This window comes from Saccopteryx bilineata, chromosome 8 (genome assembly GCF_036850765.1).
Source record: "Saccopteryx bilineata isolate mSacBil1 chromosome 8, mSacBil1_pri_phased_curated, whole genome shotgun sequence".
NCBI lineage: Eukaryota > Metazoa > Chordata > Mammalia > Chiroptera > Emballonuridae > Saccopteryx > Saccopteryx bilineata.
In genome coordinates this window covers 1124769-1145496 of record NC_089497.1, presented here as the reverse complement: position 1 = coordinate 1145496, position 20728 = coordinate 1124769, and the positions used below count along the sequence as shown (strand labels likewise).

General features: G+C 49.6%; 1 protein-coding gene across 3 annotated transcripts in view; it reads left to right on the top strand.

Annotated features, from left to right (window-relative positions):
- The first annotated feature begins 10974 nt into the window (after positions 1-10974).
- GK5 (glycerol kinase 5) overlaps positions 10975-20728 on the top strand; it is a 53806-nt gene continuing 44052 nt past the window's right edge. Inside the window, exon 1 of one of the 3 annotated variants that reach the window (XM_066240911.1) lies at positions 10975-11185. In XM_066240911.1, the coding sequence (XP_066097008.1) occupies positions 11048-11185 (138 nt within the window). In that variant the 5' untranslated portion in view covers positions 10975-11047. The remainder of the gene's footprint in view (positions 11186-20728) is intronic. The other 2 variants (XM_066240910.1, XM_066240912.1) reach the window with 2 other exon arrangements.

The following is a 20728-nucleotide window of genomic DNA, read 5'->3' as shown; positions in this document are numbered from 1 at the left end:
GCCCCTGGTGGGCGTGCCGGGTGGATCCCGGTCGGGCGCATGCGGGAGTCTGACTGTCTCTCCCTGTTTCCAGCTTCAGAAAGAAAAATAAATAAATAAATAAAATAAAATAAAATAAAAAATAAAAATGAAATATCCAATCGGAGGTCCCGAAGAAGAGACAGCGGACTCTGGGAAGAGGCAACATGTACAAAGCAGGACATTTCCCAGAGCCGAAGACCCAGGTCCTGGGTCTGAAGGATTGCAGCAGGGTGTCTCCAGTTAAGATCAGTTAAAAACAAGACCTCACCTAGGAAAACCAGAATGGGTTTGAATAGAAACATCTTAAAGCCCCCAGGAGAGAAAAGACAGAGCCCCTACAAAACAATGAGAACTAGACTTCCCATCAGTCCTAACAGCTGGACGCCCACGGAGCGATATTTCCCAAGTGCAGAAAGAAAATCACTCTCGATCCGGTATTCTCCACCAAGCCGAACTATCTTTTGAGAGTGAGGCTACACTCAAGACACTTTCAGATATTCAGATACTCGAAATGTCTCCTGCTCAGACCCTGATGGAAAGCACTCTGATACTTACTAATATAACCTAAGAAAAGGGAAATTGACTCGGGAAAACGGAACTTGGGAATGAGATGGGACGGGCCATGCTGAGTAGATACATGAATAAACACGTGGTTACACGTCAAGACACAGAGAGACGGAAAAGAGAGACAAAGAGCGTGTGCAGGCTCCCAGCGGAGCTCACGCAGGACGAAGCTCTCTGCCTTCCGACTCTCTCTCTCTCTCTCTCTCAATGCGTGTTCTCGCTCACGGTCTGGTTAGTGCCCCATTTCCCACGGTGGTGGCTGGTGATTTTGTCTATAAGATAGGTCCCCCGAGCACAGTCCTGGAACACTCTGCAGGGCTCCTAAGCATGAGGAGACTCTGGGCATTCCATAAGCGTCGCTGGGGCATAAATTTTAATACCACTGACCCTACGTTCAACGTTAACAAAGCGACAATACACAGGGTGGGGCCAAAGCGGGTTGACCGCCGGTCGTGCGTACACGAAACACAAGAGTTTATCCTTATGTTATCATATTTATTACGTATTGTATCATTTTCCCTCCAGGCCACTGTAAGCCTGCTTTTGCCCTGTACCTCGATGAGATAAATAAGCTGCCTTTACCCAGAAACGCCCGTAAATCAAGGTCATGTATTGTACCGAGCAGTTGACAGGCAGGTGACCAGAGGGGGCGGGAGCCTAACCCTGTGTTTCCTCGGGGGAGATAGGGTTCAGGGTTTGCTAATTCCGGGAGGGTAAGACTTTTACAGAACCGCAAATAATGAGCATCAACGGTACCTCTTTTTTTTTTTTTTTTTTTCCGGTTGACTTAAAACCAAGCGAGCGTGTATTGCTCGTGGGACCTTCTTTCTACTTTCCTCCCCTGAGCTCCGGAGCGATTGGATTGCAGTCCAAGGCTCACCTGCTCTGTGTGAACTCAAGCACAAGGTTCTGCAGCTGCACATTGTGACACGACCTGAAGTAACCAGGTTTCAAAACAGGGCCCTTTCCTTCCTCGACAGGATAGAATGTAAACAAGCCTACGAAACGAAACGTCCTCTTTGCTAACCCGCCCACCCGAGGAGCGTGGATTACTCAAGTCGTGCACACGAATCAGGGGCGGTCCGTTGTGACGTGCAGCCCTGCGAAAGTGCGTCATTCGGTGAAACCCCCCCACCTCCACCCCAGATCGACGTATTTGGCCCACGTGTCATCGGGACGGAGCCCATTTAAAGTCCTTCTGGAACCTGCAGCTTCTTTTTGGGGACGGGCTGCGTTTTCTGAAAGGGCCGAGCTCAGTCTGCTGAAATCAAGGATTCCGAGTGATGCACGCAGAGGACATCACCGTGTGCTCGGAGAAAGGGGGCTTTCTGGAGCGATGGAGGCACTTTCTATCGCAATGGTCGCGGTGGTTATACGGCTGTATATTGTTGTCAGGATTTATTCATAGACTGGACGTATCAGTAAATCTGATACAAAAGAGAATAAGAATTCTGGGGTATTTGTGAGGGAAACAATGCCAACAGCGGCTAAGAAATGTGTGGAGAAGAGTTTCTTTCCTTGATCTGCCTTATTCTTATCCAAAAAGCGGAGACATAAGTGTCTATTGTTGAAAACTTCCTAGTCACGGCTCATTCCCCACACTCCCTTCTGCCGTACCGTTCTTTACTTTGGAGTTTTAGTTGCCTTATGCAGTAATTCTGAATCTTCCCTCAACTCCCCGGATTCGCCCGTTTCTGATTCTGTCGCGTCAGACATCCCTAGTTGGATGAAAAGATGTTGGACGGCGACTGAAGCAGGATGTCCGAGATGAGAAGTGGAAGTATTCTGCTTCTTCGTGGCGAGGGTCTCTCTCCCTCTCTCTCACTTCCCAGCCTCCGGGTGTTCATCAGCACAAAAGGCAGGCTGTTCACACACCCGAGCAGTCAGTCCCCCGGCTTTGTCCCCTCGCAGCACCTGCAGAGGAGCTGGAGAAGGACAAGATTTCCCGTCACCTGGTACACTGGGGGGGGGGGGTATTTTTTTTGTTTTGTTTTGTATTTTTCCGAAGCTGGAAACGGGGAGAGACAGACAGACTCCCGCATGCGCCCGACCGGGATCCACCCGGCATGCCCACCAGGGGGCGATGCTCTGCCCCTCCGGGGCGTCGCTCTGCCGCGACCAGAGCCACTCTAGCACCTGGGGCAGAGGCCAAGGAGCCATCCCCAGCGCCCGGGGCCATCTTTGCTCCAATGGAGCCTCGGCTGCGGGAGGGGAAGAGAGAGACAGAGAGGAAGGAGAGGGGGAGGGGTGGAGAAGCAGATGGGCGCTTCTCCTGTGTGCCCTGGCCGGGAATCGAACCGGGACCCCTTGCACGCCAGGCCGACGCTCTAACGCTGAGCCAACCGGCCAGGGCCTGGGGGGGTATTTTTAAGAGATGGAGGAGGAATGAGTCTGTTCATGTTTCTGATGCCGGATGCCTTTCAGGAGCGGGGAGACGGGGCAGATACCTGGGCAGGTGCGGCCGGTGTGACTCCGGTTTCCCTGAGATTAGATGGTCACCCTTTCTGAGACAGCCAGCAGCAGCTCAGCCAGGAAGAGACGCCAGGGCCCCCTCCCCACGTGCAGACAGGTCCTGGAGCTAGGTATTCAGCACCCTCTCTGCTCAGGCTGGAAGAGACCGCACAGGTGCTGACCGCCACCCGCTGGGTGGGCACAGGGTTACCGGGTGGTGAGAGGGACACGTTCTCATCGTAGACGTCGGGACAGAGCTGATGCTTCAGGCCCCCTGAAGAATCAGTGTGTAGGGGAAGATGCCTGCTTCCCTCGTGGACTCGCTGTCATTTCCTCCTGGGACAACAGAGTGACACTTGCTGGCCGGGCGCTGGAGGGGTTACAGTGAGAGAGCATGTAGGACCGTCCACGTGAGGACGGTCTCCGTGATTGGCACAGTCGTTACCCAACTTCCTTCTCTTTACGCTTTATTTGCCGGGAAGGTTTTGTTTACTTGAGTTAACGGAGTAACTTCCTGCAGTCTGGGTTTCCTACCCTTGGATTTCCAGTAATTATCTTTCCATTTACAGTTCCTCCCGTGAATTTGGTCTGAGCCAAAGTCTTCTTTTTGTTTTCAAGAGTTTATCCTTGTGTTATCATATTTATTATGCATTATCTCATTGAGATTGAGAGTGATTTTCTTTCTGCACTTTGAAACTCTTGAATTTATTTTTAGACTGCGATGGGCATCAGACTGGGCATTTGAAGCGTTTGGTTCTCATTCCTCCCAGCTTGGCTGCTTTGGGGAGTGAACAGGCTTCTCAGCGAGGGCAGATGGGGACCCCCACAGGACACGGGTGAAGAATGGGCAGGCACTGGACCTGACACTGACCCGAGGAAGGAAGCCAGAGCTTACAGCCATGACTACTCAGACTTGTGCAGGAGGACAGAAGCGATCCCAGCTGATGTCTGTTTTTGGGGGGTTCAGTGTGGTGGGTTGGGGCGTGCAGGGCTCAGGGGGGGTGCCTGGCAGCTTTTGGGACCACCGACATGGGGAGCCAGCAGAGGGAGTCCAGGTCTGGAGAAAGAAGGCATTTCTGAGGACTGAACACAGGTGGGAAAGACCACAGTTTTATGAGACCTGAAGCTTGTAGAATTTGGGGGACCCACTTTAAAAAAAAACATAAAAATAATTCGCTTTTCCAAATGCTATGAAGCAGAGGGCTCTGAGTTTGCTGGGGCAGCCCTCGGGGCCAGGGCAAGTGCGGGCTTCGTGGGACGCCCACCTCTGTCCCACAGCGGTGCTCAGGCTTGGGGCTCACCGTCAGGAGGGGAGGTACAGACCAGGAAACTGAGGCAGGAGCCAATCCAAGTAACGCTGGGCTCCCGAACCAGGGTTAAGAGAAAGGGGGTGGCTTGCTAGGCAAGCCGGTGTCCAGGGCCCAGGCGTGGCATCCCAGACACCAGACTTGGTCATGCGGCACAACCCCACACCTCCCTGACGCCCGGGAGGCCTGTCGTGGTGGCCATGTGCCATGCCCAGACCAGCGCAGGGGTCAGGGAGGGCTCAGCCCCCTCCGCGTCTGGTGGCCACGTCAGGCAGAAGGGGAGTCGGGCGCATATTAATATGAATTGATTTGTTCCTTCAGTCACTGTGCAGCTGCCTTGTTTATCTTGGAAGAGGAGACCAAGGCCCCGTCTGGCTCATCAAAGAGCTCACTGCGTAAAACAGTGGCTGACATCTGAACGCGGGAGCCAGTGTGGACCCTCACCGTCTCTGAGGAGTGAGGAGGACTGATCTGGATTTTAGCACTGTGTCCCAGTAGAGCCTAGAAGCTGTATGGTGATCAGGCGTCCCCGATTCGACTTCCCCGTGCGGTGGGACACTCCCGCTGGCAGCCTCTTCGAGACTCTTCTTGAGGCGGCTATGAGGATGCTACTTATCGATACTGAGACCAACTGCCACCAGAGGAAAGACACGACCACACACAAGTTAGATGCAAGAATCACACAGGCAATTTATTACTCACAAATCCTTTTGGCATGCCTGGGTACAGCTTAAGGGGGCCCCGTCAGCATGCTCCTCTTGGCTATCTTTGGTCAGAGCTCAGAGCAGCGTGGAGACAGTCCACATCAACATTGGAGTCTGGGCGCCTACCACAGCAGGGGCCCCTCAGCTTTAGTACCTTTTCTGACCAGTGCCTTCTAACAGGTGTCAATCTACAGGATTATCACCTCAAACCACCTTTTTGGAATTCCTCGCAGGGAACCCCCTTTATGTCAATCTACTGAAATGTTTACATTAAATCACTTTTTAAGATGTTCTTATTTACATTAACTTACAAAGTCATGATACCAAGCCAGTTATCTACGTATAACTTCACACACACACTAACTGGGCCCTGCTTGTAAGTCAGAGTCTGTTTATCACATCTGCACCCACTATATTAATTCCTGTAAGAATGAGGCAGCACTCGATCACCAGGTGTGCAGGCTTTATTAGGGGAGAAAGACCTGCCGGGGCGCTTCTCTGAAAGAAGGGCCCCCAAAACAGACTGAGGTAAAACTTTACAGGGTTGGGGATAGCCTCGAGCAAGGGGGTGCTGGTATGTTGGCTTTCTGGAATACTCCTCTTTGGGGTGATTGACCAGCTTCCTGGAATTCCTTTGTCCCAGGGGTGATTGTCCGGTAATTAAGGGTAGGGTCAGGCAGCCAAGTGGAACAGCAAAAGGGCAGTTGTAATTCATGTATCTATCAATTGCTATCCAGATGGCATAATTTTATTTAATTTCCTTAATTGCTTTTAATATTATATCCTAATTATTTCTATATATCTTCCATATTTTTCTATAAGGTCTACCGGAAAATTCTGTCCGTTTTTGGAATAAAACAAAATATAAATTTTTCTTACCGTCAATAAACTTTATTAAATAATATAATTGCCATTATTATTAATGATTTCTTGCCAGCATGAGGGCAATTTGTATATCCCATTTTTGAAAAAATGTTTCTTTTGATGAGAAAAATTGAACCAGTGTTTGTTTGATATCTTCTTCATTTTTGAATTTTTTGCCCTTCAAAAAATTTTGTAAGGACAAAAACAAGTGATAGTCGGAGGGTGCTAATTCCGGGGAATATGGTGGATGCGACAGACATGCTTCTGTAGCATTTCTTCCTTGTTGAAATTTGTAAAAATTACAGTGGTGTAAATGAACTTTATCAGTGGCCATGGGTACACTATGGCTTCACACATAAGACTAACATGAATCAACTTTGTTTTAGTTAATTTGCTATGTCAGTTTGTATACATTAAGTGATAAAAATAGAGAGGCACAGGGGCCTGACCTGTGGTGGCACAGTGGATAAAGCGTTGACCTGGACATGCTGAGGTCGCTGGTTAGAAACCCTGGGCTTGCCTGGTCAAGGCACATATGGGAGTTGATGCTTCCAGCTCCTCCCCCCTTCTTTCTCTCTGTCTCTCTCTCTCCCTCTCTCTCTCCTCTCTAAAAAAAAAATGAATAAATAAAATAAAATAAAAAAGGTTTAAAAAAAATAGAGAGGCACACATGCGCCAAATAAACATGTGCTTACGTGTCGAAACTTGTTGTGATAGAAATGGACAGAACTTTCCAGTAGACCTTATATATATTTAATTACTATAACATTATATTACTGCAACACATCGAAAGGCCCGTGTTTCAGAAACTCCTCAGGACCGTGCTCACTTGAGGTGGGAGGACACAGGACTAGTTTTCTTAGAGGCCAGAGAGCAAGCAGGTCCCTGAGCTCAGCTTGGAAGAACCATTCATTTTCCTGTGGGGTGTGACAGGGACAGGTGGCCTGAGCCGGCCCTGAGGGACGGCACCCAAGTTCCTTCAGAGTGGGGGGCTGGCGGATGAGCTGTACCCCGGGGTCTGCTCTGAGAGGAGAAAGTGGAAGGAGGGACAGTGGTGGGAAGAGAGCTGGACGAGCAGCCACAGTGGCCGCCACCGAGGTCAAGCCCAGAGTCTGAGGAGCGGCAGCGGCCAAGCCTGTCGAAAGCCTGAGGAATGGAGCTCAGAGCAGCAGTGGCTGTGAGTCAGGAGCACCTGACTGACTGACCTTCAGAGTGTCTGAGCCGTGTGCCCTGTGGCCCTCCATCTCCTGTCCCCGAGGGCAGAGCAGGGGCGCAGGGTGCCAGCAGAGAACAACGGACAGGGCCCTTTGTTCCCTACCCCTCTGCTGAGACAACCGTCTGTCCAGGGCAGGACAATCAGCTCTGGGGTTTGAGTCTGACATCTCTAAGTTTAGTTTATCCCACACCCAACTCCTGAAAATGCTTGCCGACTTTTGTGCATCTGAGCATCTGCTGAGGAAGAGGGCGTCGATCCGGGTCTCAAAGTTGGAAACATTAAGAAACTCTAAACTAAGTGGTTGCCAGGTCCTCGTTTTCACATTCAATGATTTTTTGGTCATACTCAAAATCACTGATTTGAATTTTGTAAAAAAAAAATCGCTGCCATCAATGCAATGCCACCAGGAGGCACCAATTTGCAAAGAGTGGGGGATGGGAGGAGGGGTGAATGGAGAACCTTTACTTGAGTTAAATGGCTCCAAGGGAAAGTTTGCAATCCAAACCAGAGACACAGTCACTGGCAGAAGCTGCAAAGCGTGCTCTACCAGGCAAAGGGGAGGTTGGCTTATACAGAGAAAAATTCTGGCCAACTTCATGCAAATGAGGACTCTGTATGTGCAGAGTTTGATTGGTCCAAATCGCACTGTTTTGACTGGTCCTTTTTGAAATAGCTCTGATTGGTTTTTAAAGACACCCAATCAGCTGAGGAAGGTCCCATTGGTCAAACACAATCCCAGGAGCTCCTTTATAAGGGTTGGTTCATGTGGCAAGAATGCAGTGCAGGGGGCAGGCAGCCGGGTCTGCCACTTTAGTGTGTGTGTGAGATTTAGTGTGTGCGTGAGAGGCTTCTGTACACAATGGCTGCTAGGTTCTGTTTTTGAACTTGAGCCCAATTAACCACAAGGAAGCCTTCCTCCTTCGAGTTGACAATTTATAAAAAGGATCAGAAAGGAAGGGTCAGAGTCCTAGAAGCCCAAGCACTACCCCGTTAAAGAATCTTCTAAATCAGGGGTCGGGAACCTATGGCTCGCGAGCCAGATGTGGCTCTTTTGATGGCTGAATCTGGCTCGCAACCAAATCTTTAATATAAAAATAATAACGTTAAAAATATAAAACATTCTCATGTATTACAATCCATTCATTTCTTACTGTTTATATTCATGGTTGCGGGTGGCTGGAGCCAATCACAGCTGTCCTCTGGGACAACACCAGATTTTTATTGGATAATGTGTAATGTACACGGGTCGTTGTATGGCTTTCACAGAATTACATTTTAAAATATGTGGCATTCATGGCTCTCAGCCAAAAAGCTTCCTGACCCCTGTTCTAAATCATAGTAACAAGGGAATACAAAACAGCTTTCTCTGTTGTGAAAGGGGACCTGTGGTGGTTAATTTTACATGTGAACCTGGCTAGGCTAGTGGGTACACTGTGTGGGTGCTCAGTGATTTGGTCAAACATCAATGTAGTTACTGTGAGGCATTTTTCTTTTAAAGATGTGATTAGCCTGACCAGGCGGTGGCGCAGTGGATAGAGCATTGGACTGGAATGCGGAGGACCCAGGTTTGAGACCCCAAGGTTGCCAGCTTGAGCTTGGGCTCATCTAGTTTGAGCAAAACTCACCAGCTTGGACCCAAGGTTGCTGGCTCCAGCAAGGGGTTACTTGGTCTGTTGTAGCCCCCCGGGTCAAGGCACATATGAGAAAGCAATCAATGAACAACTAAGGTGTCGCAATGAAAAACTGATGATTGATGCTTCTCATCTCTCTTCATTCCTGTCTGTCTGTCTCTGTCTGTCCCTCTCTCTGACTCTCTCTGTCTCTGTAAAAACGAAACAAAACAAACAAAAAGATGTGATTCATATTTAAACCAACAGACACTGAGTAAAGCGAGTTACCCTTCGTAATGTTGGTTGTCCCCATTCGATCGGTTGAAGGCCTCAGGAGCCCAAGCTGAGGTCTCCCAGAGGAGTAAGAATTCTTAAGACTGCAGCGTAGGAACGTTGCCTGAGTTTCCAGGTCGCTGCCCTAAGGAATTTCGACTCAAGACTGGACGTCACCTCTTACCTGAATTGCTAGCCTGCCACACTGGCCTGGGACTTGCCAGCCAAGTACTTAAAATGTGAATCATTTCTCTCTATTCGCCTGGTTCCATCTGTCTGAAGGGCTCTGGCCAGCGCACAACCCATCAGTCATTTATTTCTGTTGGAATCCATGGGAGTCCGAAAGACCGGAGTAACAGGCTTTATTGAAAGGAAGAAAGGAACCCTGCCAGGCACTTCTCCAGAGCACTGGTTACAGACTAGGGGCGAATTAAATAGTGTTTGGGAGAGCCTGAGAGGATACTGAGGCAAAAGTTCTGGTATGTCCGGAATGCTCCTCCTTGGGGAGCTTGCCAGCTTCTTGGAATTCCTCTGTCTTAGGGGCGATAATCCAGTAAGGGTGAGGTCTGACAGATAAGCGGAACATCAAGCGGGCAGTTTGGAATTCACATATCTATCTTCTTATTTTTTTTTATTTATTCATTTTTAGAGAGGAGAGAGAGAGGGAGAGAGAAGAGAGAGAGAGAGAGAGAGAGAGAGAGAGAGAGAAGGGGGAGGAGCTGGAAGCATCAACTCCCATTTGTGCCTTGACCAGGCAAGCCCAGGGTTTTGAACCGGTGACCTCAGCATTTGCAGGTCGACGCTTTATCCACTGTGCCACCACAGGTCAGGCTGTATCTATCAATTTCAAATTACAACACTTGGGGTTCTGTATGGAGGATGGAACAAAAGTGGTTACCCCGGGTAAAGGCCATCCTGAGGCCATTTGAAGGAAATGAGGGCTTTTGCACAGGGGAGGATATAGAGAAGAAGAAAAAATTACTCTTCCAGGTGTATGTTCCAAGCTTCAAGAAATATGGCCCAAGAACCCAACTGGGTAAATTTGGCTAAAAGCGTGTTGGTTTAATATCACAATTGGGTCAAAAGAACGACTTAGTTAAATACGAATATCTTTCACGCTTTAATGGTGCCCCTCCGCACTGTTCAATGTTTTCAGAAAAGGCACCTATTCACGTGACTTTGATGTATCCTTTTCAAAAAGAATAAAAGGAGTTGTCAGAGGCACCGGTTTTTGCAGAGCGGCTGGTGGAGGAAGGGCGGCCCCCGGGCTGGGGCTTGAATCCCGCGGGGTGTCCGGCTCCCCGCGTGGCTGCTCCCACAGCGGCGTCTAGGGACACGCATCACACGGCGCATCTCACTCAGCTCCCCGGGAGGGAGGTCTCGCGGGTGGGCTCCGTGCACGAACGCGTTGGGCCGCGTGGGGAGCTCCATTACGCCGTGCTCTGTCTGGCGATGCACGGAAAGTGACGAGGTCGGAGAGAAGCGGGCACCCCCCCGGGGAGCTCAACAGGGCGACCGCGAAAACCACAGTCGGTGGGCCCAGGAGAAACAGGCAGGACCCACTACCCGCCTCCCGGCGGAGCGCGCGTCCCAGACAGCACGCCATCTGACGTCATGGCGTCGGGGCGGGGCCAACGCCGGCGGGGCGGGGTTAGCTGCGAGGTGGGGTGGGGACAACGCTGGGCGGGATCAGGCCCAGAGCCGGGAGGGGCGGGACCAGTCAGATGAGGGCGGAGCCAGTGCATGGAGGGGCGGGGTTAGCGCGAGGAGGGCGGGGCCAGGGCGGGAAGAGGCGGGGTTAGCAGCGCGGCGGGGTGGGGACAGCGCTGGGCGGGCCCAGGCCCAGAGTCGGGCGGGGCGGGGGCTATCGGCTGAAAGGGGCGGGGCCCAGCGCTGGGAGGGGCGGGGTTACCGCGGGCGGGGCGGGGCGGGGCGGGGCCGGATCTCTCCGAGGGGAGGCCCGGGCCTGGGCGGCGCTGGTGTTTATAACGCGCCCGCGGGGCGGGCGGCTGCGGCGAGAGGCGCGCGGGGGTCGGGATGCCCGGGTTGTCCACTGGCCCGGCGCAGGGGCGCCCGCGCGCGGGCTTCGTGCTGGGGGTGGACGTGGGCAGCTCTGTGATCCGCTGCCACGTCTATGATCGCGCGGAGCGGATCCGTGGCTCCAGCGCGCAGAAGGTGACGGGGGAGTGGGCGCCGGGGTCGCGGGCGGGGACCGGCCGGATCTCCGCGCTCCCCGCCGGCAGGGCCGAGCGCGGTGCGCCCTTCCCGTCCAGGCCCGGGCCCGGGAGCCCTGCACCTGGGCGTCGCCTCGGCGGCCTCACCTGGCGGGACCGCGGCACCCGGCGGGGCGGGCGGGCGGGGCGCGCGCTCCAGCCCAGGGCACTCGCTTTGGGACTCGGGGTTCCCTGCACTTCCTGGGTGGACCCCAGCCCGGCCTCCGCGTGCAGGTCCACATGCGGCCCACGGTGCCAGGGAGCCCTGTGGCTCGTTCCTGGGTCATCACGCGAGGGCCGGATTCCCGCGCGGGCATGGCATTGCCATGATGTGGGAGGAGAGGGACGACTTCGAGGGCTGCCTTGTCACTGCTGGTCTCCTTGGCATGGTTGAGACTTGTAACAAAAATATATAGCCACATAAGTTTTGGTTTGGGAAACCCACCGAGGCATTAGTGACTGACAGTCAGTCCTGGACAGAGCGGCCAGCCGCCAGGTGCTCTTCTGGGCTCGTCTGAACGAGTAAGGGACAGGAGCCCTTGGTCACCTACACCCACTCCCGCAGCACCGGGGACTCCCAGTTTCCTGGGTTCTCACCCAGCTGCCCCCACCCGGGGAGAAGGATCTTTCAGCCACAGCGGTTGCCCAGCAGCCGCGAGTCTGCTTTGAACGTTTGTTTTGAGGAAACAGCGGGTGTTCCATTCTGGTCTAGGGGCCGGGCCAGCGAGCTGGGACTACAGCAGCTCCTGGGTCCCTTCTCGGGTCACCTGTGAGGGGACACTGCTCACCCACCCAGGTACCCCCAGCCCCCTGCACCAACCGGACAGGACAGATGAAAGGCCCGCACTGTTCTTCGGCGGTGGGGTGCTCCTGCCTTTGCATAACTCTTTCGTCCCAGCACAATGATACTTTTAACAGTCTCCCTTGTAATTCTAGACACAAAGTACTTTTGTTTTAAGCAATGGGGATTTTTTTTTTTTTTAAAGAATTCAAGTATTTGGGACCAAAAGGAGACAGAAGTTGTTAGACTCGACAAAGTTTCACAGTTGCTATAGTATTTGGGGCAAATCTTTTTTTTTTTTTTTTTTTTTTTTAGAAATGAGGCAAGAATCTCAAAGATGAATCACTAATGTTGTGAGTAGCAGGACAGAAGACTGGTTTGCTCAGACTCTAAACTGGGGGGTGGGAGGGGTAGATGTCTAGAAAATAAAAAATGCAGAAAGTCCCTGCCTGAAAGGAGGAAGCACTATCTTAGACGAAGGAGTTGAAAGCCATGCTTCTCTAACTGTAGGAGGATTTTACAGCTGTGCTTCTTCAAGTGTGTGTAGTTCAGCGGCTGCTGGGACTGAGAGGAAGCAACTAAGATTCAGAAAATTGTGTAGCAGGTTTGCAGATTAATTTTTATTATCATCGACCTGCGTAAAACATTTGGGTTTTTTTTTTTAATAGGGACAGAGAGAGTCAGAGACAGGAACGGAAAGAGATGAGAAGCATCAATCATCAGTTTTTTGTTGCGACACCTTAGTTCATTGATTGCTTTCTCATATGTGCCTTGACTGCGGGCCTTCAGCAGACCAAGTAACCCCTTGCTCGAGCCAGCGACCTTGGGTCCAACCAAGCTGGTGAGCTTTTTGCTCAAGCCAGATGAGCCCGCACTCAAGCTGGTGACCTCGGGGTCTCGAACCTGGGTCTTTCCGCATCCCAGTCCGACGCTCTATCCACTGCGCCACCGCCTGGTCAGGCAAAACATTTGGGATTTTGTTTTTTTAAATAAAAAAAATTTTCAATTACAGTTGACATTCAATACTGTATTAGTTTCAGGTGTACAGCTAGTGGTTAGACATTTATATAGCTTATGAAGTAATCACCCTGATAAACTAGAACTCACCTGCACCGTACAAGTTATTTCAGTATCATGGACTGTGTTCCCTGTGCTGCACTGGACATCCCCCATGACTGTTCTGTAACAGCCAATTAGTACCTCTTAATTCCCGTCACCTTTTTACACCCAGCCTCCCCAACCCCCCCCCCCCCCACACACACACACAACCAGCAGTGTGCTCTCTGTATCTATGAGCTTGATTCTGTTTTCTTATGTCATTTATTTTGGTTTTTAGATTGCACATATAAGTGAAATGATGTGGTATTTCTTTCTCTGTCTGACTTATCTTACTTGGCCTAACACTCTCTAGATCAGGGGTCCCCAAACTACGGCCCGCGGGCCACATGCGGCCCCCTGAGGCCATTTATCCGGCCCCCACCGCACTTCCGGAGGGGCACCTCTTTCATTGGTGGTCAGTGAGAGGAGCATAGTTCCCATTGAAATACTGGTCAGTTTGTTGATTTAAATGTACTTGTTCTTTATTTTAAATGTTATATTTGTTCCCGTTTTGTTTTTTTACTTTAAAATAAGATATGTGCAGTGTGCATAGGGATTTGTTCATAGTTTTTTTTTATAGTCCGGCCCTCCAATGGTCTGAGGGACAGTGAACTGGCCCCCTGTGTAAAAAGTTTGGGGACCCCTGCTCTAGATCCATCCATGCTGTTGCACATGGTAAGAGTTCCTTCTTTTTTGTGTCTGAATAGTAAACACACACATATACCACTTTTTTTTTTCCTTTTGCAAAATCTCTAATTTCCTTTTACCAAGTTGCAGGAAAGTGGAGATGATGATAGAGGAGGAAAATAAGAAGTCAGCCTTGCTTCCCACAGGACAGGTACTGCTCTGGGGAAACCTGGGAAGAACTTGACCACCTCTTCTTAGATAAGGGAACAAAGTTAAGAGATAAGATAGGATACTGTTGCCTTGGAGGGAAATGTTTGCTTGTAGTGATTTTCTCTCCAGGGAGCCTGGCTGCTCTTCAGGGAGCCTATGCTCAGGAGTGAGCCAGCCAGCTTTGCTGAGAGAGCATTACAGCTTTCAGATAAAGAACTGAAGAATACTAAGTACCCCTGTTCAAATCAGTGCCATCAGGCCCGAGGGGCTTGGAGGCTATGTATAGAAACTAAAGCTTCTTGTTTTAAAAAAAAAACATGGCTAGAGAAAGCTCACTGATAATCATTTCACCACAATTTCTAAACCTTCTTTCAGGAAGGTTTCACACAGGTTAAAGAAAGTTTCTTTTTTTTGTTTGTTTTGTATTTTTCTGAAGTTGGAAATGGGGAGGCAGTCAGACAGACTCCCGCATGCGCCCGACCGGGATCCACCCAGCATGCCCACCAGGGGGCGATGCTCTGCCCATCTGGGGCGTTACTCCATGGTAACCGTAGTCATTCTAGCACCTGAGGCAGAGGCCACAGAGCCATCCTCAGCACCCGGGCCAACTTTGCTCCAATGGAGCCTTGGCTGCTGGAGGGGAAGAGAGAGACCGAGAGAAAGGAGAGTGGGAGTGGTGGATAGCAGATGGGCGCTTCTCCTGTGTGGCCTGGCTGGAAATCAAACCCTGGACTCTGCACGCCAGGCCGACGCTCTACCACTGAGCCAACCAGTCAGGGCCTAAAGAAAGTTTTGAGTAATAATAGTCCACATGTTGAAATACACATCATTCTGAAAGTTTAAATTTAAGTTAAAAAGAAGTTTTATATGGGTGTAAATCTATCCAGAATTTTTCTGAGGAGGGTGTTGATGGTGGAGGTGGTGATTTTTTGTGTCTTGATGGAATAAAGCTGGGAGGGAGACCTGGGTTGCTGTTTTGGGCCTGGATTTTGACTGACTTTGTGACCTTTCAGCAAGTCACCTTACGGGATCTTTGTCATAAGTGAGTCAAGAACCCAGCCTTGAAGTTGTATGGAGGAATACTGCAAGATAGACACATTGTCTGAATGTTTGGAGCTTCTCAAAGGGCGGGGCTGCAGAGAGAGCAGGTGTGGCTTTCTCGGGCACCGGTGAACCCAACGGTGACCTCTTGAACCATCAGCCCAGCCCTCTCCTTTGGCAGATAGGATCCCAGAGACACGAGACGAACTTAGTAACAAGGTCTCCCAGCCAGTGAGCGCAGAGTGGCCCCTCACCCAGGTCTCCCGGTGGCCGTGAAGTTTTCATTTTTCCTCAGTGTCCAGTTCTGAGTAGAGAGTGTGTGATGAGATGTGTCAGCGTACACACGTCCAAGGCTGTGGAGAATTCCTGTGAGTTTATCTGAGCCAAACCGATTGTCAGTTGCTGGAGAGCAAGACCTCCCACCCTCCAAAGAGTCAGGATGTGCAGTTTCTTGTATGCATTTGCGATTGAGGCGGGATTGTGAGGAAGGTTATCGGAGGGAGGAGAAAGCAAGGCAGGATTGGATTATAGCGTAGGTAAGATAGTGTGCTCTCTTCAGGATGGTCAAGCTTCATTATTTACTTATTATTTTTTATTGAATTTGTTGGGGTGATGTGGATTAATACAATTACATAGGCTTCAGGTGTGCAGTTCAGTACGTCGTCGGCGTATGGTGTTCTGTGTTCACCACCCCAAGTGGAGTCTCCCTCCATCACCATCTGTCCTGTCCCCTCTGCCCCTTCGACTTCCCCCAGCCTCTCTTTCTCTTGTAATCACCACACTTTGTCTGTATCTGTGAGGTCTTCTTTCTTTGCTTAATCCCTTCGCCTTTTTCAGCCAACCCCTAACCTCCTTCCCCTCTGATATCCGTCCGTCTGTTCTCTGTGTCTGCGTCTGTTTCTATTTTGCTTGGTGGTGCGTTGTGTTCATTAGATTCTACATGTAATAATCCTTTGTATTTCTGTGCTGTCATTTGTGACTTCACCTCTTTCATTTCTTTTTTTTTTTAATTTTATTTATTGATTTTTAGAGAGAGGGGAGAGAGAGAGAAGGGGGAGGAGCAGGAAGCATCAACTCCCATATGTGCCTTGACCAGGCAAGCCCAAGGTTTCGAACCGGTGACCTCAGTGTTCCAGGTCGACGCTTTATCCCACTGCGCCACCATAGGTCAGGCCCACCTCTTTCATTTCTGATTTTATTTGGGCCCCTTTTCTTTTTTTTTTTTTTTCGTTCTTTTATTTGATGAATTGGCTGAAAGGTTTATGAATATTGTTTCTTTTTTCAAAGAACCAGCTTTTGTTTTCATTGATCTTTTGTGGGTTTTTTTAGATACTATTTCATTTATTTTCATTCTGGTCTTTACTGTTTACTTCTTTCCTTCTACTCACTTTGAGCTTTGCTTGGTCTTTTTTCTAGTTCCTTTAGGTGTAAGGTTAGGTTGTTTATTTGAGGTTTTTCTTGTTTCTTGAGGTTGGCCTGTATGGCTATGAATTTGCCTCTTAGAACTGCTTTGGTTTTGTCCTGTAGAGTTTGGGTTGCTTTTTATTTGTTTGTTTGTTTGTTTGTTTGCTTGCTTGCTTTAGCAAGCGAGAGAGAGGGACAGACAGACCGGAAGGGAGAGAGAAGAGAAGCATCAATTCATAGTTGTGGCACTTTAGTTGTTCATTGATTGTTCTCATATGTGCCTTGACCTGGGGATTGGGGAGGAGGAGGGTGTTTAGCCAAGCCAGTGATCCTTTGCTTAAGCCAGTGACCATGGGCTTCAAGGCAGTGACTATGGGGCCATGTCTGTGATCCCACACTCAAACTGGTGACCTTGGGGTTTTGAATCTGGGTTCTCAGCCTCCCAGGTTGATGCTCTATCCACTGTGCCACCACCTTGTCAGGCGTGGGCTGTTTTGTTTTTGTTATCATTTGTCTCAAGGTATCTTTTGATTTCTTCTGTAATGTTGCTAACCCATTCATTACTTTGTAGTGTGTTATTTAGCTTCCTTGTGTTTGTGTGTTTTGCAGTTTTCTTCTTGTAGTTGATTTCTAGTTTCATACCATTGTGAATGGAGAAGATGCTGGATATGATTTCAGTCTTAAATTTATTGAGACTTATTTTGTGTCCAAGCATGAGGTCAATTCTGGGAAATGTTCCATGTGCACTTGAGTGTGTATTCTGCTGCTTTGGGGTGCAATGTTCTAAAACTATCACTGAAATCCACCTGATGTATGTGTCTTCAAGGCTGCTGTTTTCTTGTTGGTATTCTGTCTGGATAATCTATCAGTTTTAATTGGATGTTAACATCCCCCACTATGACTGTATTACTGTTGATCTCTCCCTTTAGGTCTGTCAGTAGTCGATGTTTGTTTTATATCTTTAGGTGTGCCAGTATTTGACACATTAATATGTTCAAGGGTTAGTCTCTTGTTGGATTGATACCTTATATTATTATGTAATGTCCTTCTTAGTCTCTTGCTGTAGCCTTTGTTTTAGAATCTGTTTTGTTTGATATATGCATTGCTATCTCAACTTTTTTTTTTTTAAAGATTTTATTTATTCATTTTAGAGAGGAGAGAGAGAGAGACAGAAGGGGGAGAAGCAGGAAGCATCAACTCCCATATGTGCCTTGACCAGGCAAGCCCAGGGTCTCAAACCGAAGACCTCAGTATTCCAGGTTGACGCTTTATCCACTAAGCCACCACAGGCCAGGCAACTATCTCAACTTTTTAAAAATGTCCATTTGCATGAAATATTTTTTCATCTCTTTATTTTTGATATGAAGTGGGTCTCTTATACACAGCACATATATAGGTCTTATATTTTATCCATTCAGCCACTTTATGTTTTTTGGTTAAGGAATTTTATTCATTCACATTAAAAGTAATATATTAATAAGTATGTAATTGTTCCCATTTTATTATTCATATTTTTTTTTACCATTTTTTCTTCTTAAAGAAGTCTTTTTTTTTTTAACTTTATTATTATTATTATTATTTTGTATTTTTCTGAAGCTGGAAACGGGAAGGCAGTCAGACAGACTCCTGCATGTGCCCGACCGGGATCCACCTGGCATGCCCACCAGGGGGCGATGCTCTGCCCATCTGGGGCATTGCTTTGTTGTGACCAGAGCCATTCTAGCACCTGAGGCAGTGGCCATGGAGCCATCCTCAGCACCTGGGCCAACTTTGCTCCAATGGAGCCTCGGCTGCGGGAGGGGAAGAGAGAGACAGAGAGGAAGGAGAAGGGGAGGGGTGGAGAAGCAGATGGGCGCTTCTCCTGTGTGTCCTGGCCAGGAATCGGACCCGGGACTCCTGCACGCCAGGCCGATGCTCTACCACTGAGCCTACTGGCCAGGGCCATTTTTAACTTTAATGATGAACTCCTTCTCTTTTTCTTGTCTAGGAAGTTCCTAATCAGTCCTTTGATCCTAAGCGATAGCTTTGCTGGGCAGAGTAATTTTGGCTTTAGGTCCTTTCTTTTCATCACGTTGAATATTGTGTGCCAGTCCCTTCTGGCCTGCCAAGTTTCTGCTGAGAAGTCAGCTGACAGTCTTATGGGAGCTCCCTAGGAGGGAACTAAGTGCTTTTCTCTCGCTTCTTCTACCATTCTCTGTCTCTAATCTTTGGCATTTTAATTATGATGTGTCTTGGTGTGGGCCTCTTTGAGTTCATCTTGTTTGGGACTCTCTGTGCTTCCTGGACTTATTTGTCTGTTGACCTTGCCAGGTTTGGACAGTTGTCAATCATTGTTTTTTCAAATAGTTTCTCAATTCTTTTCTCTCTCTCTCTTCTTCTCCTTCTGGTACCCTGTGATATGACTGTTGTTACACTTGATGTTGCCCTTGAAGTCCCTTAAACTATGTTCAGTTTAATTTTTTGTTCTGTTCCAATTGGCTGTTCTTTGCTACCCATGTCTTCCAAAGTGCTGATTCGATGCTCTGACTCATCTAAGCTACTGTTGATCCCAGCTAATGTATGCTTCACTTCAATTATTGTTTTCTTTGTTTCTGACTGGTTATTTTTTTTTTATATAAATTTATTTTTTATTTATTCATTTTAGAGAGGAGAGGGAGAGACAGAGAGAAAGAGAGAGAGAGAAGGGGGGAAGGAGCTGGAAATATCAACTCCCATATGTGCCTTGACCAGGCAAGCCCAGGGTTTCGAACCGGCGACCTCAGCATTTCCAGGTCGACGCTTTATCCACTGCGCCACCACAGGTCAGGCTCTGACTGGTTATTTTTTATGGTTTCTATCTCTGTGTAAGATCTGAGTTTATCTATTCTTCCCTGGAGCTCACCGAGCATCCTTTTAACCTAGTGTTTTGAACTCGGCATCTGGTAGATTTCTTGCCTCCATTTCATTTAGTTCTTTTTCTGGAGTTTCCACCTGTTCTTTCATTTGGGACCTGTCTCCTGTCTCCTCATTGGGGCTGCCTCCCTGTGTTTGTTTCTATATATCAGGTGGAGCTGCTACATCTCCCGGTCTTGGCAGGGTGCCCTGATGCAGTTGGTGTCCTGTGGGGCCCGGGGGCAGAGTCTCCCTGTCCACCTGAGCTGGGGGCTCCAGGTGTGCCCTGTGTGGGATGCACGTCTCCTCCTAGTGCAGTTGAACCTGGGCTGCTGTTGTCACGTGTGTGTGGGATTGACCCTCAGGCTGACTGGCTTTGAGGACTGGCCCTGACCACAGCGGAGGAGCTGTTGTTTGGGGCTGACCCTACAGAGTTGGATTTGCTTTAGTGGGGGTTCTCCTGCTTGCTGAGTCTACCCTTAGATTTGTTGTCTGTGAAGCTAATTGGATGGCACTTTGGTGTTGTCTGCAGCCAGCCCCCAGGTGTTTTGATTGTGGGGGGCTCTTGGGAGTTGGACGGGTGTAGGCTAGGTTTTTCCACTGCCTATGCCCAGCAGGGGTCCAGCTGGTAGGAGCTACGATGGATCTGCTGTTGGTGGCTACCTGTGCTAGCTTGGAGGCTCCTGGGTGGGGCTCTGCTGCAAACTGAGCCCAGGTGACAGCAGTGCCAGGCTTGAGGCTGCTTAGCCAAGGGCACAGTGAGGCCACTTACTGCTTTTGGGGGGTTTGTGGTCCTTGGAGAGACTTTAGGAATGTCTGCAGTCTTGTCCCAGGTCAGCAGGTCAGCTGCTTGTGAGGAACAGCCCCTGAATGAGGTTTGGGCTGGTGTGTAGTTTGGGTGACATGGGGTCCCAGGAAATCACCAGGGCGGGGCACACAGTGTGAGCCGAGTTGATGGAGACTCAGACTTGGCACCCGCCTGTGCCGGCAGGCTCGGCGGTGGGAGGCTCAGCAAAGGAGCAGGGGCACCTGCGGCCCTTCCGTGAGGGAGGGTAAGTGCGTCTAGCCCTGCCTCCAGAGCCAGACCGTTTAGTCCCTCCCCGTGCGCCCCTGGTGCTCTTTGAGCTGCTGTCCCTTTGCTGCAGCTCAGGACGGGGGTCTGACAGCAAGGGCGGCTGTGCTCAGGCAGGAGCCCTCGTCCTACGCGGGCAAATCCCCCTTGGTTTTCACAGCCAGGTGTTGAGGGGGGACTCCTCTTCCCAGAACTGGTGCTCTGGAGGGGGGCTGGGACCCCTCGCTCCTCAGGGGGGACACCTCCTGATTCGTAACTGCCACACCGCAGGAAAGATGAGCCCCTTTGACATTTCTCTCCCTCCTGCCAGTCTGGACGCGGCTGCTTCTTTATGGTCTGAGTTACAGGAGGTCTGTCTGTTCAGCTGGTCTTCGTTCTGTAAGGTATTGTGATGTTGTTGT